Source organism: Octopus sinensis, linkage group LG10 (genome assembly GCF_006345805.1).
Source record: "Octopus sinensis linkage group LG10, ASM634580v1, whole genome shotgun sequence".
Lineage (NCBI taxonomy): Eukaryota > Metazoa > Mollusca > Cephalopoda > Octopoda > Octopodidae > Octopus > Octopus sinensis.
In genome coordinates, this window is record NC_043006.1 from 78,606,873 (window position 1) to 78,624,320 (window position 17,448).

General features: G+C 37.8%; 1 protein-coding gene across 1 annotated transcript; it reads right to left on the minus strand.

Annotated features, from left to right (window-relative positions):
* Positions 1-3,569: 3,569 nt before the first annotated feature.
* LOC118765225 lies at positions 3,570-17,409 on the minus strand. The gene is made up of 4 exons (XM_036506963.1): positions 17,286-17,409; positions 7,547-7,680; positions 3,615-4,445; positions 3,570-3,582 (listed from the first exon to the last, which is right to left on the minus strand). Exons 1-4 carry the CDS (start codon positions 17,382-17,384, stop codon positions 3,570-3,572), a joined length of 1,077 nt encoding a protein of 358 aa, XP_036362856.1. The 5' UTR covers positions 17,385-17,409.
* Between the last annotated feature and the right edge of the window lie 39 nt (positions 17,410-17,448).

Below are 17,448 nucleotides of genomic sequence, written 5' to 3' on the forward strand. Positions count from 1 at the left end.
CACATACATGCATAAAGAAATTCTAAGTTGAAAATATATTGTTCGAAAACTCAGGCGGCGAGCTGGCAGAAACGTTAGCACGCCGGGCGAATTGCTTAGCAGTATTTCGTCTTTCTTTACGTTCCCAGTTCAAATTCTGCCGAGGTCGAATTTCGCCTTTCATCCTTTCGGGGTCGATAAATTAAGTACCAGTTGCGTACTGGTGTCGATCTAATCGACTGGGCCCCTCCCACAAAATTTCGGGTCTTGTGCCTAGAGTAGAAAAGAAACTATCGTTCCAAAACTATAAACATATGTTAAATAGACGAAGAAACAAAAAGCGCGTTGGGAACAGTCTCAACAGAGGTTATTACGTCGCAAATACTCAAGCAAAAGGACTTAGTACAAAAGTTTATAATTACAAGCTGTTTCTTCGCCTTTTCCTCATTTGCGTATTCTGTATCATTGTATGCACCAAAATAGAAAAGTTCGAGATTTGTTGAACTACAGGATGATCTATCGGAAGAAAATTCAAGTTCTTCAACGACTGCTGGAAGTATGTCTGTATACATAAATATAAATATATAAATATATATATATATATAATAATAAATATTAGGGAATAAATCCAAACTTACAGGGAAAAATCAGATTTAGGATTGAATCCAATTTTATAGTAAAATATTATATTATATTAAATTATATTAAATTTTGTTATATATTTAAATAATATAAATTAAATAATCTTATGTATTGGCTTAAGTTTTTCACTGTATGATTTGCCTAATAGTGATTTTATCTCTAATTTAATATAATATATATATATATATATATATATATATATATATATATATATATATATATATGTTTGTGTGTACATATGCGGATGGAAGTGCTCAGGTAACACTGAGACGAAAGAAAAAATAAATTGAAAGGTATAATGAATAAAAACCTCCAATTGGTCAAAACAACTTTATAACATTCTCATTTTTCATAAATCAAACATAAATATATATTAAAACATCAGGGCATCCAATGATAAAATCCAATAGTATAAAATATACACATATATACGAATAAAAGGTGATAAAAGCTAAAAGGGCAATATGAGTGAAGTCGAATGATGAAAAATATATAGATTAAATTAATGCATAATAAAAGCGACTAAAAACTTAAGGCAATGGAACTAAAATAAAATAGGTATAAATATAAATAAAGGGCAAAATTGTAACCAGAAAAGAGTCCATTGAAATCCATCGCTACGATCGTTTCAAAAGACGTTGTCCCACTTCGTTAATGTGAAATCCATTAAGGAAATGCAATGGCAACGACCTTTCCTTCAGGGGAAGATTCACAAGAGTTTCACATTTCCGGGTGTCAATAGGAAATGAATCGAGAAAGTAGGTAGGAGTAATACGTACAGACGTGTGTGTATGTGTGTGTGTGTGTGTGTGTGTGTGTATGTGTGTGTGTATGTGTGTGTGTGTGCGTGTATCTTTGTGTTTGTGGAGGCGCAATGGCCCAGTGGTTAGGGCAGCGGACTCGCGGTCATAGGATTGCAGTTTCGATTCCCAGACCGGGCGTGTGAGTGTTTATTGAGCGAAAACACCTAAAAAAGCTCCACGAGGCTCCGGCAGGGGATGGTGGTGATCCCTGCTGTACTCTTTCACCACAACTTTCTCTCACTCTTACTTCCTGTTTCTGTTGTACCTGTATTTCAAAGGGCCGGCCTTGTCACTCTGTGTCACGCTGAATATCCCCGAGAACTACGTTAAGGGTACACGTGTCTGTGGAGTGCTCAGCCACTTACACGTTAATTTCACGAGCAGGCTGTTCCGTTGATTCGGATCAACCGGAACCCTCATCGTCGTAACCGACGGAGTGCTTCCACCAAGGTTTGTGTTTCTGTATCTGTGTGTGTGTGTGTGTGTTTATATATACATACATACATACATATCTTCCCGGTTTCCGAAACACTTTCTCTCTATAGCATTTCTATAGCTGTCTCTCTCTATATATATATATATATATATATATATATATATATATATATATATATATATATATATATATATATATCATAGAAAAATTCGATAGAAGATGCTTTCCTACCTTGCTTCTTTGAACTAGGTATACTCTGAGTAACTTTCATCTTCTTTGTGTTTTTAGTTTTCTTTCCCTTTATTTTAAAATGAAAACAAGAATGACAAATTTGAAGACATGCAATGCAACATTTCAGATGTACATTAATGCATTTTCAATAGTCTTGCATTCTAGAACTGGCAATATTTGTTATTTATTTTAACGGCCAGTAACTTCTTTTTCTATGTATACCGAAAATTAGCCGCATCACTATATACTGTTCGTTGTCTTGGATAGATTATAGTGTTTTTCGTACGATTATAACTTTTCCTGTTAACTTGAAATGTACAGTCTTGTGTCTTCCTCACTCAGTGTCAGCTTTATCTTAGTGGTTTATTTTAATATTAATTATCGATTATGATTAATTTGGATGCTGGTTTTGTGGTAGACTGTTTGATGATTATAAATAAGTATAAAACAGAAAAAAAAACAATTACTTGTTTAAAGAGAGTTAATTGAGCTCGATTCTATATATCAACTTATGGTGTTACGAAAAAACATAGATTTCAAATTTTGGCACATCACAAGCAATCTCAAGGGAAGAGGTGAGTTGATTACACGGACCTTAGTGCTAAACTGGTACTTATCTCATCGACCCCAAAAGGGTGTAAAAGCAAAGTCGGCGTCGGTGCAATTTGAACTCAGAACATATAGACGGACGAAATGTCGCTAAGCATTTTGCCCGGCGCCTAACGATTCTGCTAGCTCACCGCCTTAGTCATAGGTAAAAATATACTTTTCTATTCTAGGCACGAGGCCCGAAATTTTGAGAGAGGGGACCAGTCCATTCGATCGACCCCGGGACGCAAATGGTACTTATTTAATCGACTCCGAAAGGATGAAAGGCAAAGTCGATCTGGTGGAATTTGAACTCAGAACGAAACAGCAGACGAAATACCGCTAAGCATTTCGCGTGACGTGCTAACATTTCTGCCAGCTCGACGCTTTTCTTAAGTAAAAATATATATTTCTTTATTGCCTACAGGAGTCTAAACATAGAGGGGACAAACAAGGACCGGTAAAGGGATTAAGTCGAATACATCTACACCAGTGCGTAACTGATTTTTATTTAATCGCCCCCGAAATGTTGAAAAGCAAAGTCGACCTCGGCGGAATTTGAACTCAGAACGTAAAGACAGACTAAATACCTATTTCTTTACTACCCACAAGGGGCTAAACACAGAGAGGACAAACAAGGACAGACAAACGGATGAATTCGATTATATCGACCCAGTGCGTAACCGGTACTTATTTAATCGACCCCAAGAGGATGAAAGGCAAAGTCGACTTCGGCGGAATTTGAAATCAGAACATAACGGCAGACGAAATACGGCTACGAATTTCGCCCGGCGTACTAACGGTTCTGCCAGCTCGCCGCCTTTCTTAGGTCAAAATATTAAACGAGATATGTACTTACTGTCTTTTTTCCTTTCTTTTTTAATAATTCTTCAGACTTTCTTTCTTCTTGTAGAAGCACGTTTTGTTGGGTTTGCGAAACATGTTCTCTCTTCCGCATTTCATCACAAAAACAATAAGTTTCCTCACATGGACTATTTACATTCAAGTAAGTCGAGATACTGCATTCAGAAGACATATATTCATTAAATGTTCTTTGAAATATGTCTTCAATATCGGTCCCTGAGTGTGGTGATGGAACTTGTGACTGACTATCGTGATATGTATTTGAACTTCTGATGCCATTGACAGAATCTATTACCTCTTGCGAACAAATATATGATGAGAGTCCTGATGAAGTTTCACTATCAAACTTTGTTCTTAATTCATTGAAAAGTGCTGATCTTTGTGGTATATTCTTTACTCCTTTCTGCTTTTCATCTTTACTTCTATCATTGTATATATCTTGCTTAGAAACTTTTCGTAACTTAACAGATTTTAACATATCAGGTGTGATCACACAAGGCCCTATACGTTTGTTCTTATTGTTATTGGAAGCTACTTTCATCCCTGATCTCCACGTCAAATCTTTGCAAAATCTTGATCTTAATGGTTCAGGCTTTATATTTGTCATATTTTTTGGTGTAGTTACTGATGCATTTTCAAAATTTGATAGCTTTGACGTTTTGTATTTCATGTTCGTTTCTGCTTGATCGTGCAGATGTTCGTTTAAATGAATTTTGTTAAATACTCCGCGTTTTATTTTCTTACAAGTGTGTACATACGTGCCCCAAGATGGTATTGCAACATGCCTCAGGAAATGGAAAACCCAAGGTATATAGGGAGGATTCTCAGCAGCTTTGCGCAATGCATTACGATAAGAACGAAAATTGTCACCATAAAACACCCATGTTAATTTCTGGTGTAAACTGAAAAAATATTAGAAAACACTAAATAAATAAATACATACATACATAAACGCACGAACAGTTTTTAAAAACTGAATTGGGATCTTTTCGGTTTGAACGGCAGTTTTTAACATAATTTCTAGGTAACTAAAAAAAATTTAACTTCGTATACTGGTAGAATGTGTTTATAAAACATCTTTTTCTCTTTGCTTTATTGAGAAAATTCTATAGTTTATTTGTTGTTTTTTTCTTTAATTTCTGCAATTTCAACCAATCACTGACGTCTATTGAGGTAAAAAACATTCTGTGCCGTATGAACATTTCCCTCGTTTAAGAAACAGATTGGGTTTATTTACATTTGTGAAGAAAAAAAGATACCCTTCCCCCCACCCCTAACCATCTCTAACTAACCCTAACCCTAAAATTGATTGAAATGCAATAGATCGATACTAGGGTCATAATTATGGGTGACAATTTCATATGACACCGCTAGAAAAAACTGCCGTTCAAACCGAAAAGATCTCTGAATTGTTAAGAAATCCAGTTAAGAAAAACAGAAAAGAAAATTAATTATATTGTTAAAATATTACAATTTTACAGGGTAAGGATTAATAAAATAACTTCTTGAAGTAATATGCATTCCTCCGAGGTGAATAACAGGGGGTATTGACAAGTAGTGAATGAAGTATATATATTTCAATGGAAACTGTATTTTGTAAACAATAGCATCGTGACTTTCCAAAAGGCCATTTTATAAACAATAGCACAGTAAATTATATGTTTCCAAAGGCCAATCACTGCTTCTCTGCATTACTGAATGCTACAATATATACAGGGACATTTGTATTTTGTCAATTACCACTCTAAAATTCAGAACTAACAACTCGCTTTATATTTCCTCGTCCTGTTCACCATATGCCGAACAACTGGAGCTAAGTTTCTGAATATTATAGTTACAAGTTCTGTATATATTTACTATGTCTTTTGAAGTGTTTAAAAGTTTCTGTTTTGGCTGAACAAGAAAAGTTCTTTCATATGGACGACCACGTTTTGGCTTGCAAGCACTATAGAACTGTAGACTAGAAGGAGTACTCTTCAGCAGTCTCTTGCACGCAGTGCAAGTTCGATTATTCAGGTGAAGAATCGAGCTTGTAATTTATTTTTTAAACTTATTTTTCCCTTCATATTTTTTCCTAATTATTATTTTTCTGGTAGATATTCCGGCCCATTACGTTCTGAGTTCTAATCCAGCCGCAGACAACATTGTTTTTCAACCATCCGGTATCGATAAAACAAAGTCCCAGACAAGTATTAGGGCGGAGGGTATCGGCTAATACCCTTTCCTTAAAATTTCTGAGGTTGTGCCTAAATTAGAAACCATTATTTTGCTGGTAGAGGAAAGGTGGATTGACAGGATCTTTTCAACATAGGACAAAACAAAACAAACATGAAGGATATGGTTACGACCCTTTACTTTCAGAGGTAAATAAATTTGTCAATTTTGCCTTTCATAAATTCAGGGTTGATTCAGTTAAGTACAAGAGTCTATAAGATCGTATTTTCACTTCCCTCCCATGTGCGCATATTAAAAATTAAGGGCAGTGGAATTGGTAGGTTCGGAAGTGCATTGCACAAAATGTTCAGTTACGATTCTTCGGGTTACGAGTACAAAAGCTTGTTTTTCAATCGTGTAGTTCCAGATCCAATGCTCCTACTGCATGCTATCTTTATAAAGTGTCTTCTGCCAAAGTCTAGAGTCAACCAAAGCTTTTATAAATTAAATGGAATACTTAAATATTGGGCCACGAGAGCCTGTCGAATGGATTGTGTTTGTTTTCATGTGGAAGACTTTATGCTATCTAACCACACAACCTTTCCTATAATGCACCATCAGGTAAATGCACAACCCTTGCTGACTTCACTGACAAGTACAATAAGTTTATCAACGGATTTTCATGTCAGATTACAAAGGTTGATTTCCGTCTCTTTCCTTCAGTTACTTTTATTTTATTCTATTTTATTGTTTCATAACATTTTTATGAGCGAGATAAAGGTAAGTTCGCCTGGGTACTCAGAACATAAAGTAATCAGAACAAATATCGCAGCATATTTTGTCCAATTCTCTAAAAATTCCACCAATTCAAAACCTTTGATGGCTAATCTATTTTTATAGACTGCGCTAAGTTGAAAAGCATTGTTAACCTCGGAGGCATTTCGATAAAGAACAAACGGGGCAAATTATTTTTTCTACGCTCAAATCACGTGAAACTAAATTCTTAATCGTCCGCATATACTTCCATTCTAAATACATGCATATATAAGGCGGCGAGCTGGCAGAAACGTTAGCACGTCGGACGAAATGCTTAGCGGTATTTCGTCTGCCGTTACGTTCTGAGTTCAAATTCCACCGTGGTCGACTTTGCCTTTCATCCTTTCGGGGTCGATAAATAAAGTACCAGTTACGCACTGGGGGTCGATATAATCGACTTAATCCGTTTGTTTGTCCTTGTTTGTCTTCTCTGTGTTTAGCCCCTTGTGGGTAGTAAAGAAATATAAATACATGCATACACTTTTCTCCCGAAAATATGTGTAAAAATCACTTTTAAATCATTTAATTAATCAATTCTGTAGTTATATAAGTTTAGTTACATAATTAGGATATTTTCGCTTTGACCGGCAGATTTTAAAAATAACTTCTTTGTAACTAAACACTTTTAAACTTCGTATACTGGTAGAATGTGTTTATAAAACATCTTTTTCTCTTGGCTTTGTTGACATGGATCCGGAGAAATTGTATTCACCTCAATAGTCGTCATTGATTGGTCGAAATTGCCGAAATGCGAGAAATTAAACAACAAATAGCTTACAAACTACAGAATTTTCTCAAGAAAGCCAAGAGAAAAAACATTTCATGTAACACATTCTACCAGTATACGAAGTTTAAAAGTGTTTAGTTACAAAGAGATTATTTTAAAAACTTGCCGATCAAAGCGAAAAAGTCCCATAATTATATACATAATGATGTTTGATACAATTGAAAGACCTGTAGAGCACATTTAAGTTATGAACTATTGGTTAAATTTATACATGCATACAAACATTGCATAACATAATGTACTCACTCGTAAGTGAAAGGATATTTTGCCTTAAAAAGACTCCATGTTTTTTCCCAGTGAAATATGACTGGATTACGGAAAGCTGTCACAATGTTTCCCACTGTATTGAAGTTTTGTAACTTCCAACAAATACAAGCAACCTTCAGTAAAGAGAAAGATTTTATTTTGAACTTCGTCATTGAAATATAGTTTGCTAAATACTAATACAAAACACAGTACATGCCCTTGCTCAAGAATATTTACATATATTTTTGTCTGGATACGACACATACACACACAAAATCACAGAAATACGCTCACAATATATATATATATGTGCGTGTCTGTGTGTGTGTGTAGAATGCTTTCCAAAGCTCCTCTTCTGGTATCTGCCACCAAATGTTATCATACAGTTGGGTTAATTCTGTTACTGGTTATACATGTGGAAATTCAAAAATATCCGTAGGGTGTAATCGAAAGGATTTTAATATGACATGGATTGAACAGGCTTTATTATAGATCATTGCAAGAGTTTCAATGCATTATTATCAGTTATTAGTTACTGAATATGTTATATATATATACTAGCATTAAAGACCCGTCGTTGCCGGGTCATAGTGCTAGTGCATGTATATATGTATATATATATGTGTACATATTACATGCACATCTATATATATATACATCTACACATCAAATACAAAATACAAAGTTATATCTTGATATCGCTAGTGATAACAATACTCAAAATATATAACAGACTGGAATTGTTAGCCCGTCTCTTGTAATTTCGATCAATTGTATCTTGTCCTCCCTCTTGTATAGAAGTGTGGCTACAATCCAGCCTACATCTACTTCGGGGGGGGGGGGGACATTTAAAATTTTTTTCCGGAACGTCCTACGTCCCAGATATAAAGGTAAAAATAAAATATTTCCACTTTGCAAGTTCGAGTCGAGTACTCCCTTGCACGCTCCGTTGACTCGAACCTTGCTTCTATTGTGGCGAATTTACCGCCTCTGATTAGATACCTTTCATAGTCGCACCAAGACACTTTTCGAAGGTGCTTTCCTCCATATTATTTCTTTATTACCCACCAGGGGCTACGAAGAATGGCGGACATAACAAAACATGGGGGACATAGAACAATATGATTAAATTTATGAGCAAATGAAAATGAAAAAATGATAATATGAAAGCGATGCTAACGGCCCCCTCCGCCAGCATCACTTACCTGTCCTTTTGTTTTCACTGTCACCTGAATGTTCATTCCCAATACGAAGACCATCCATATCCATTCTTACTCCGAAACTGTCCTCCATATATTCCACGAATTCATCGCTCATTCTTGTATCCTTCACCTCCCAATTCTCCCTCTCACACCTCAACACAAACTCATCTATATTCTTCTTTTCCAGCACTGCATATCTGGTCCCATCCATTTCATACCATTCATACTCCTCCGTTACCCTTGCAACCTCTTTCTGTTCAGTCACAATATAAATGTTCGGCCTGGGTTCGTTTTCAAACTCTTGTCTGTCTGTATTTTTCTTTTGTTTTCTTGTTGGAGGGGAGAGGGTGGGTTCACTGTCTGCAGGGGAAGGGTGGGATTCAGAGGGTGCGGGTGGTGTTGGGGTGGGTTGGGGCTTCGCACAGTTTTTCTTTTTCTTTCTTTTTCTCTTTTTTCTTCCTTCTTCCCACTCTGCTTGCATCTCCTCTTCTTCTGTCGTTTCTTTTTCCCTTTGGTTCTCTTTGGTTTCTTCCTCTTTTGGGGCTTCCGCGACAATTTCCTTTTCTTTTTCTTTTGGTGGGGGAGGGCAGTAGGCTCTTATGTGACCCCTCAGGCCACACTTGTAGCACCTGGGCGCCCTACCCTCCACCCACACTCTCATAATAATATTTCCAGTTTTTATACTGTCCGTAAGCTTTTCTATAACTTCCGCCTCCGTCTGTATGTTTATTACTAGTGTGGCACCTCTCACGCCTTCATATTTCATAATGGCGTGGAGGATGTCCACTTTATCTTCATTTCCTTTGATAACCGCAGCCGTTATTAATTCGCCCTCTAGGTGTGGAGGTATTCCTTCCACCCTAATTCTGGTGGTCCTTCTATTCAAATACGAGGGGAACAAGTAAAACTTTTCTGTACTCACCACCTTGGCTGCTATATTCCTGGCTGCTTTCTCACTTTTAAATTGTACCGTTATGGTTCCATATTCTAATCCTTTTGTCATGTACACAATTTCTTCTCCTGTCTGTTTGAAAGCCTCTTCAATTGCTTCCATGTTAATCACTTCCATTTTTCTACCTCCATTCATAAATACTTTATATTTAATGGTTCTACGATGGAACCAGTCTCCGCGCCCTGCTAGAGGCAACAGCTCAACCTCTCCGTTCTCCTCCTCCTTCATGAACTCCTGGAAGTCCGTCAACTTAGCCAGGTCTATCTCTTTTTCTGTTGACTTCTTCGTTATACCTGCGTAGGTGCTTTCCATTTTTTTCACCGCCAACTCCTCCTCAGATGTCGACGAATTTTCAGAGAAATTTCTCCCTTCCATCTCATCCGTTTGGTAGAGGCGGCTCATAGTCGCCTCAGACCGAAAAACGGCCTCCCGAACAGAAAAACGTGCGACGCACAGAACCAGTGCGACGCGAAACCGCACCAACCGACGTTCCAATTCCGCAACCACAATTCACTTTTTGTTCTTTTTTAACCGAATTTTACAGAGCGCATATTTTTTTTATTGCCCACTAGGGGCTACATAGATGGGACAATACAATCGGGAATGAATAATGAATTATGAAGTTTGTACAATGTGGTGTAATGCCCACTCGATCCCCGAAATCGAGCGGTTACATTTCGTCATTTGTTTTTTTATTCGTCAACAATATTTTCCAAATAAAACATTTTTATACATTTTCAACATACATTTCAAAAGTTTTACAAAGTTCAACATTTCTTTTTTTTTTTTCAGAATTTAAAGTTCTTTTTATCATTTCCAAATTAAGTTTTCACAATACCTTTTCTTTTATATATACTCCATTATGTCTACCAACTCTGGGTAAAATTCCATTGTTCGAGGCCACCTTGTAAGTCGGCATTTCATATGTTTTGACACGTTCTCGCCAGCTGCCTCGATGAACGCCTCGGCGTCTTTCTCGTGGACGAGTGCACCTGTTTCTTTCCATTCGGTGCCCATCCTGACCCACGTATATCCGTTTGTTACGCTTATTAAATCTTCCATCTCCTCACAGTGCCTGTGATGGATTAACGTTCCATAGTATTTGAATTTTCTATTCGTATCTACGTTTTCTCTAGTTTTTCTCTTAGGACTTACTTCCTCTTTTTTCTCCTCCCTCGGTTTCTCTCTTTCTCTCTTTTTGCTTTCTCTTCTTTCTTTTTCCTTCTCTTGTCTTTTTGGCTCTTTGTCTGCCGTCTCTCTACCCTGTGCCTTAAATTCCATTCCTGTTGTTTCTTTTCCTTTTTGCATACCATTTTTTCCTTTCTCTTGGTTCTGTTCCTTCTCTTGTCTTTTTGGTTCTTTGTCTGCCGTCTCTCTACCCTGTGTCTTAAGTTCCTTTCCTGTTGTTTCTTTTCCTTTCTCTCGGTTCTGTTCCTTCTCTTGTTCTTTTCCTGCTTTTTCTCTTCCCTTTAATGTACTTTCCTTTTCTTTCTCTTTCTTCTGCCTTGGCTCCTTCTCCACTACTTCTGCACCCTGTGAATTTTGCTCCTTTTCTACTATCTTCTTCCCTTTGTTTTCATTTTCCTTCAGTGCGCTGTTACTTCCCTTCTCTTGTTGTTTCTCCGTTATTTCCTTTTCCTTGTTTTCGCTGTTCTTTCCTTCGTGTTCGTTTTCCTTCTCTCCACTTTGTGTCTCTTTTTGCTCCGCTGTGAATTCATACAGCGGACATTCCTTTTTTATGTGCCCTCTTGATCCGCACAGGTAGCAATTCGGTTTTCTGCCTTCCACTATTACACTAATTGTCTTCTCGTTTTCTATTTCTATTTGGAAGGGAAATCTTTCGATGTCTTCCATTGTGGCCATTACCCACAACTCTATTCCGTATCCCTTCCAATTTACAACGTTCGACTCCTTAATTGACCCTATTTCTACTTCCTCTTTTGCTGCCCCAATAATGGCTGTTACCAGCATTTCTGTTTTAATATTTGGGGGCACCTTTGGGACTCTTACCCGTACCCCTCGTCTTCCTTTATACGTCGGCCACATGGTGAAATTTTCCGCTTTCAGGACAGTGGAAGCCAATGAGGCCGCCACTTCCTTTGTTGCGCATCTCACCTCCACCGTACCATATTTCTTTCCTCTGTCTACGAAAGTCGCTTTTTTCATGATGTCTCCCAGACATTTCTCTATTTCTTCAATCGTCACTCTCACCAGTTTTCTCGTGTTTCTATCTTGCGTTCTATACGTTATCGTCTTGTTAATTTTTTCTTCTATTGTTTCCACAGGCGGGACCAGCTTCACGCTGTCACCCTCCCTTTTGACGAACTTCTCGTATTCCTTCAATTGTTCTTTTCTAAAGAACACTTCTCTTATTCTAAGAGACTCGTCACTTTTTGTTGTGGCGACCCCCGCGTAAGTCTCCATGACTTGAGGGTCGACACACCTTCTATAAAAGGTTCAAACACGTAGCGGCAAACGCCTCGCGCGATTCAATTTTTGACAACTTTTAACAGTCTTTTTTCAATTTCACATATAAATAACTCACAACACACGTATATAGCTTGGCGCCATATGTTCAATTTTACAGAGCGCAAAAAAACGCGACCTTTTTTCTCTACATTGTATACTTTATAGACAATAGTCTTTTCTTTAATTTAATTTTTTATTATCCATCTGGACTATTCCATTTCTGCACGCTAATTTTATTTTTACTTTATTCCCATTCATGTGAAACCACTAATTCAAATCATTGATGCAATTTTATACCAATTGCTATTTTTACTTTTGTCGTGTTACTTTAGTTTGATTTTAATTATTACTTACTACATATAATTCAATTGTTATTATTATTTTTATTGTTAAAGTGAAAGTATCTTACATATAATAGAGAAGCGTTTTTGTTTCACTTTTAACACGTAATACTGAAATAGTGGAGAAGATATGATATCGCTATGGGCTCGCTCTAGGCAAGAAGTTGAACATTTTTTTGCCCATGAAACTACATGGACCCTAAGTAAGGCATGTGTAAAATTTGAATGGAATTGGTTGTGTAGTTCTCAAGTTTTAGGGAATCGTAGTGGAGAAGATATGATATTGCCGTGGGCTCGCCCTAGGCGAAAAGTTCAAAATGTTTGACGATGACACTCTCCGGACCCTAAGTAAGGCATGTGTAAAATTTGAATGAAATTGGTTGTGTAGTTTTAGGGAAACAGACAGACAGACAGACACACATTCTCAGTTTTATATATATAAAGATATATAATATAACATAGCATTGCTCAGTGGTTAGAGCGTCGTGCTTACGATCGCGAGGTTGTGAGTTTGAATCCCGGACTGGGGTGCGTGTTGTGTTCTTGAGCAACACACTTTATTTCACGTTGCCCCAGTTCACTCAGATGTAGAAATGAGTTGCGACGTCACAGGTACCAAGCTGTATCGGCCTTTGCCTTTCTCTTGGATAACATCAGTGGCGTGGAGAGGGGAGTTTGTTATGCATGGACGACTGCTAGACTTCCATAAAACAATCTTGCCCGGAGGATAACTTTCTCGGTGCAATCCCATGGTCAGTCATGACCGAAGGGAGTCTCAGCAACATATATATATATATATATATATATATATATATATATCATACGCAATATTATATTAATATGATTGAACATTAGTTAGACACAAGTGCAAATTCGTGTAATCAAAGTCAAAGCACAGTTGTATTGATTTGTAATTTTAAAAGACTCCGCCGGTTACGACGACGAGCGTCCCAGCTGATACGATCAACGGAACAGCTTGCTCGTGAAATTAACGTGCAAATGGCTGAGCATTCCACAGACACGTGTACCCTTAACGTAGTTCTCGGGGATAATCAGCGTGACACAGAGAGTGACAAGGCTGACCCTTTGAAATACAAGTACAACTCATTTTTGCCAGCTGAGTGGACTGGAGCAACGTGAAATAAAGTGTCTTGCTCAAGGACACAACGCGTCGCCGGGAATCGAACTCACAACCTTACGATCATGAGCCGAATGCCCTAACCACTAAGCCACGCGCCCTCACTGATTTGTAATAAATCCTGTTCAATCCATCTTCTCATATTAACAAATATATATAATTTGTTTATCTAGAACCCATATATAGTTACTATGACGCTGAAAGTTCATACTTAATGGCTCTAAAACAAGCGTTTATGTTTCTCTGAATGGTATATTTATAATGCAGTCGGCAAGGAAAATACGGAAGCATTATAAAAGAAATACACATGCACGTACGCATATGTTTGAGTGTGTGTATGTGTGTGCGTGTATGTATGTGTATGAGTGTATATATGTGTGTGTGTATGTGTGTATGTGTGAGTGTGTGTGCGCGTGTGAGTATGTGTGTGTGTGTGTGTGTGTGTGTGTGTTGAATACACGATTGTTTCCTATATCGTTATCAGACATATATGTATGTATGTATGTATGTAATATATGTATCTATGTATGTATAGTTAATCCAAACATGAACAAAGAGAGAACACAAGTATAGTGTTATTGGACGCTCAGGAAAGGAAAGAAGGAAGTAGGATTTAATGTTTCGAGCGGAGCTCTTCGTCAAAAACATACAAAAAGGAAAGATCCAAGGAAGGGAAGACGGAGAAAGAAAATCGCCAACGATACACACGCAGTCACATGTATGTATGTATGTATGTATGTATGTATGTATGCATGCATGCATGCATGCATGGGTGGATGGATGGATTTAGCATGCATGCATGTCCGGCCTATTAAACATATATCTTTATCATATTCTTGCATGAATAATTTGCAGATTGCTTTGAATCCGGACAGTAAAATTCCAAAGCATATCCTCAAAATTTCTTAACCGTAGTCTCATCTTCAGGCTGGAGTAAAGTTGGAGGGAAATGTATGTTATTTCTTTTGTACCAGGCAGGTCCAATATGTCTATAACAGCCAGGTGGGCTCTTTTTACAACTATTGCCAGCTGTCTGTGTCTTTGGATTTCTTTATTACCCACTAGGGGCCAAACATATAATTGAACAAAACAACTGATTGGATCAGTGAAACGGTATGAGTTTACATATATGGTTTCAAAATTTAAAACAATATATAAAATTGAATGAAATAAACAATTCAAAAGACAATAAAAATACACGTGCAAAATGATTACTATGTTAAATATAAGATTAACCACAGAATATTTGCTAGCGGAGAGTTGGTATACTAAGAGTAGAGCCACATGTTATTCTAAAATTCATTATTACTTTGACCTTGCCTCACACTCTCTTCACTGATTTGACTAAAACATACGGGCAAACTGGTATGTGAAAATCAATTTTGTAGTATTGTCTATTTCGTGTATCATGAATTTACTGCGTATTATATAAATGAAACGTATAATATTTTTTTAAGAGATAAACTCATTGTAAAAAGAAAATCTTTATAAAAGCGAAGACAATACCACACCTTATACATTGCACCCAATCGTGAACTTAGTCTAATAATATACAACAATAGCACTAAAATGAAAGTTTCTTTATCTGTACCAAACCACACGCCTACAAGCCCGGGAATATGCAACTAACGCCTGAACAAAAAAAAAAAAGTAATCTAAATCTAGAACACACCCATTTTTTCAACTCAACTTGCTTGAAAAGGAAATCAGATAGCGCTTGCGTGGGCATGTGTGTGTGCGTGTGTGCGTGTGTGTGTGTGTATGTGTGTGTGTATGTGTGTGTATGTGTGTGCGTGCGTGCGTGCGTGCGTGTGTGTGTGTGTGTGTGCGTGCGTGCGTGTGTGTGTGTGCGTGCGTGTGTGCGTGCGTGTGTGTGTGCGTGCGTGCGTGTGTGTGTGTGTGCGTGCGTGTGTGCGTGTGTGTGTGTGTGTGTGTGTGTGCGTGCGTGTGTGCGTGTGTGTGTGCGTGCGTGTGTGTGTGCGTGTGTGTGTGTGTGTGTGTGTGTGTGTGTGTGTGTGTGGACTCAACAAAAGCAAATGTATTTGCAGTGGTCGATTAGTTCATGTACCCTGACGTTTTCGGTCGCAACACCATCTCACCTTACTTGAACAATCGGAATGAAAATAGTTACTTAGTATCTGTTAATGTTTCGTGTCTTTGTACAGTCAGTGCTTACATAAATGAATTAATTAAAATTGAATTAAAACTTTACTCCTTTTCTCTTTTACTTGTTTCAGTCATTTGACTGGGGCCATGCTGGAGCACCACATTTAGTCCAGCAAATCGACCCCAGGACCTATTCTTTGTAAGCCTAGTACTTATTCTATCGGTATCTTTTGCCGAACCGCTAAGTTACGGGGACGTAAACACACCGCCATCGGTTGTCAAGCGATGTTGCAGGGACAAACACAGGCACACAACACACACACACACACACACACACACACACACACACACACACACACACATATATATATATATATATATATATATATATACATTTATACGACAGGCTTCTTTCAGTTCAGTTTCTGTCTACCAAATCCACTCAGAAGGCTTTGGTCGGCCCGAGGCTATAGTAGAAGACACTTGCCCAAGGTGCCACGTAGTGGGAATGAACCCGGAACCATGTGGTTGGTAAGCAAGCTACTTACCACACAACCAATTCACCTACATTTTTTCATGATGTAATCAGTCTATTTTTCAAGATGTACTCAGTCTAAACATCAATAAAAAAAACACGCCTGAAACAGCTTTAGTGAGCCCTAACCCATTTGTATTCTTTCTTTATGTAACCACCTTACTTGGAACCTACTTTGCATTGGATCTGGAACTTACGTATATGTAAGTATTTGGCCATGTCCGTATATGCATGGATATATGCATGTCAGTGTACAGTGTATATATGTATATATAGAAATAAGGTTAAATGCGCCCTTTTAAAGCTTAGCCAGGTTCATGGGCCCGGTTTCCGGCTTCAATGGCGTATATGTGCCCCAGCTGGACGGGACGCCAATCCATCGCAGCGTTACTCATTTTTGCCAGCTGAGTGGACTGGGGCAACGTGAAATGAAGTGTTTTGTTCAAGAACACAACGCGTCGCCCGGTCCAGGAATCGAAACCACAATCTTACGATCATGATGCTGACACCCTAACCACTAAGCCACGCGCCTCCACATATGTATATATATGTATGTATTTATGCACATATGTATAAGGGACGGATGGACGGATGGATGGACTGACGGATGGACGAACCGACGGACTGACGGATAGATGAACTGACGGATGGACGAACCGACGGACTGACGGGTAGATGGATGTGTATTTTTTGAGATATTCATCGATGGCTATTCGAGTAAGTACGGAGTGTATGACAAAAGACAGTCATACAATTGAGCTCAATCAAAAGCAAACAAATAACCTTGTGTCTAAAGTAGGTGTCAGTTAATGGCGTTTACCGTAAAGCAAGACCTTGCTCTTTTGAAAAAAAAAACATCCATGGTTCTAATACGATTTACCGTTAAGCAAATTTCACGTTTTACACTTAATGACCTCGAAAATGTGAAGCAGGAATGTCAAAATAGCAAGAATGAATGTCTCATATTCTCATGTTTAAAAATTAGAAAATGTATACCTGCAGGAAATATTTCATGGTACGCAAGCGATCCTGTAGATTCGTTTGGTTAATCAGTTCAGTAATAACCATACTAATAACTTGGTCACAGAATGTCATTAATACTGCTACGCTGTTATTGGAATGTTTCTATAAATATAAACGGAATAGCACATGAATATAA

Coding starts and splice junctions, on each gene's coding strand:
- LOC118765225 (XM_036506963.1), bottom strand. CDS start 17,384: ATGACATTCTGTGACCAAGTTATTAGTATGGTTATTACTGAACTGATT. Junction 7,681..17,285: donor CCATGAAATATTTCCTGCAG/GTATACATTTTC, acceptor TCTTTACTGAAG/GTTGCTTGTATTTGTTGGAA. Junction 4,446..7,546: donor AAATATCCTTTCACTTACGA/GTGAGTACATTA, acceptor ATATTTTTTCAG/TTTACACCAGAAATTAACAT.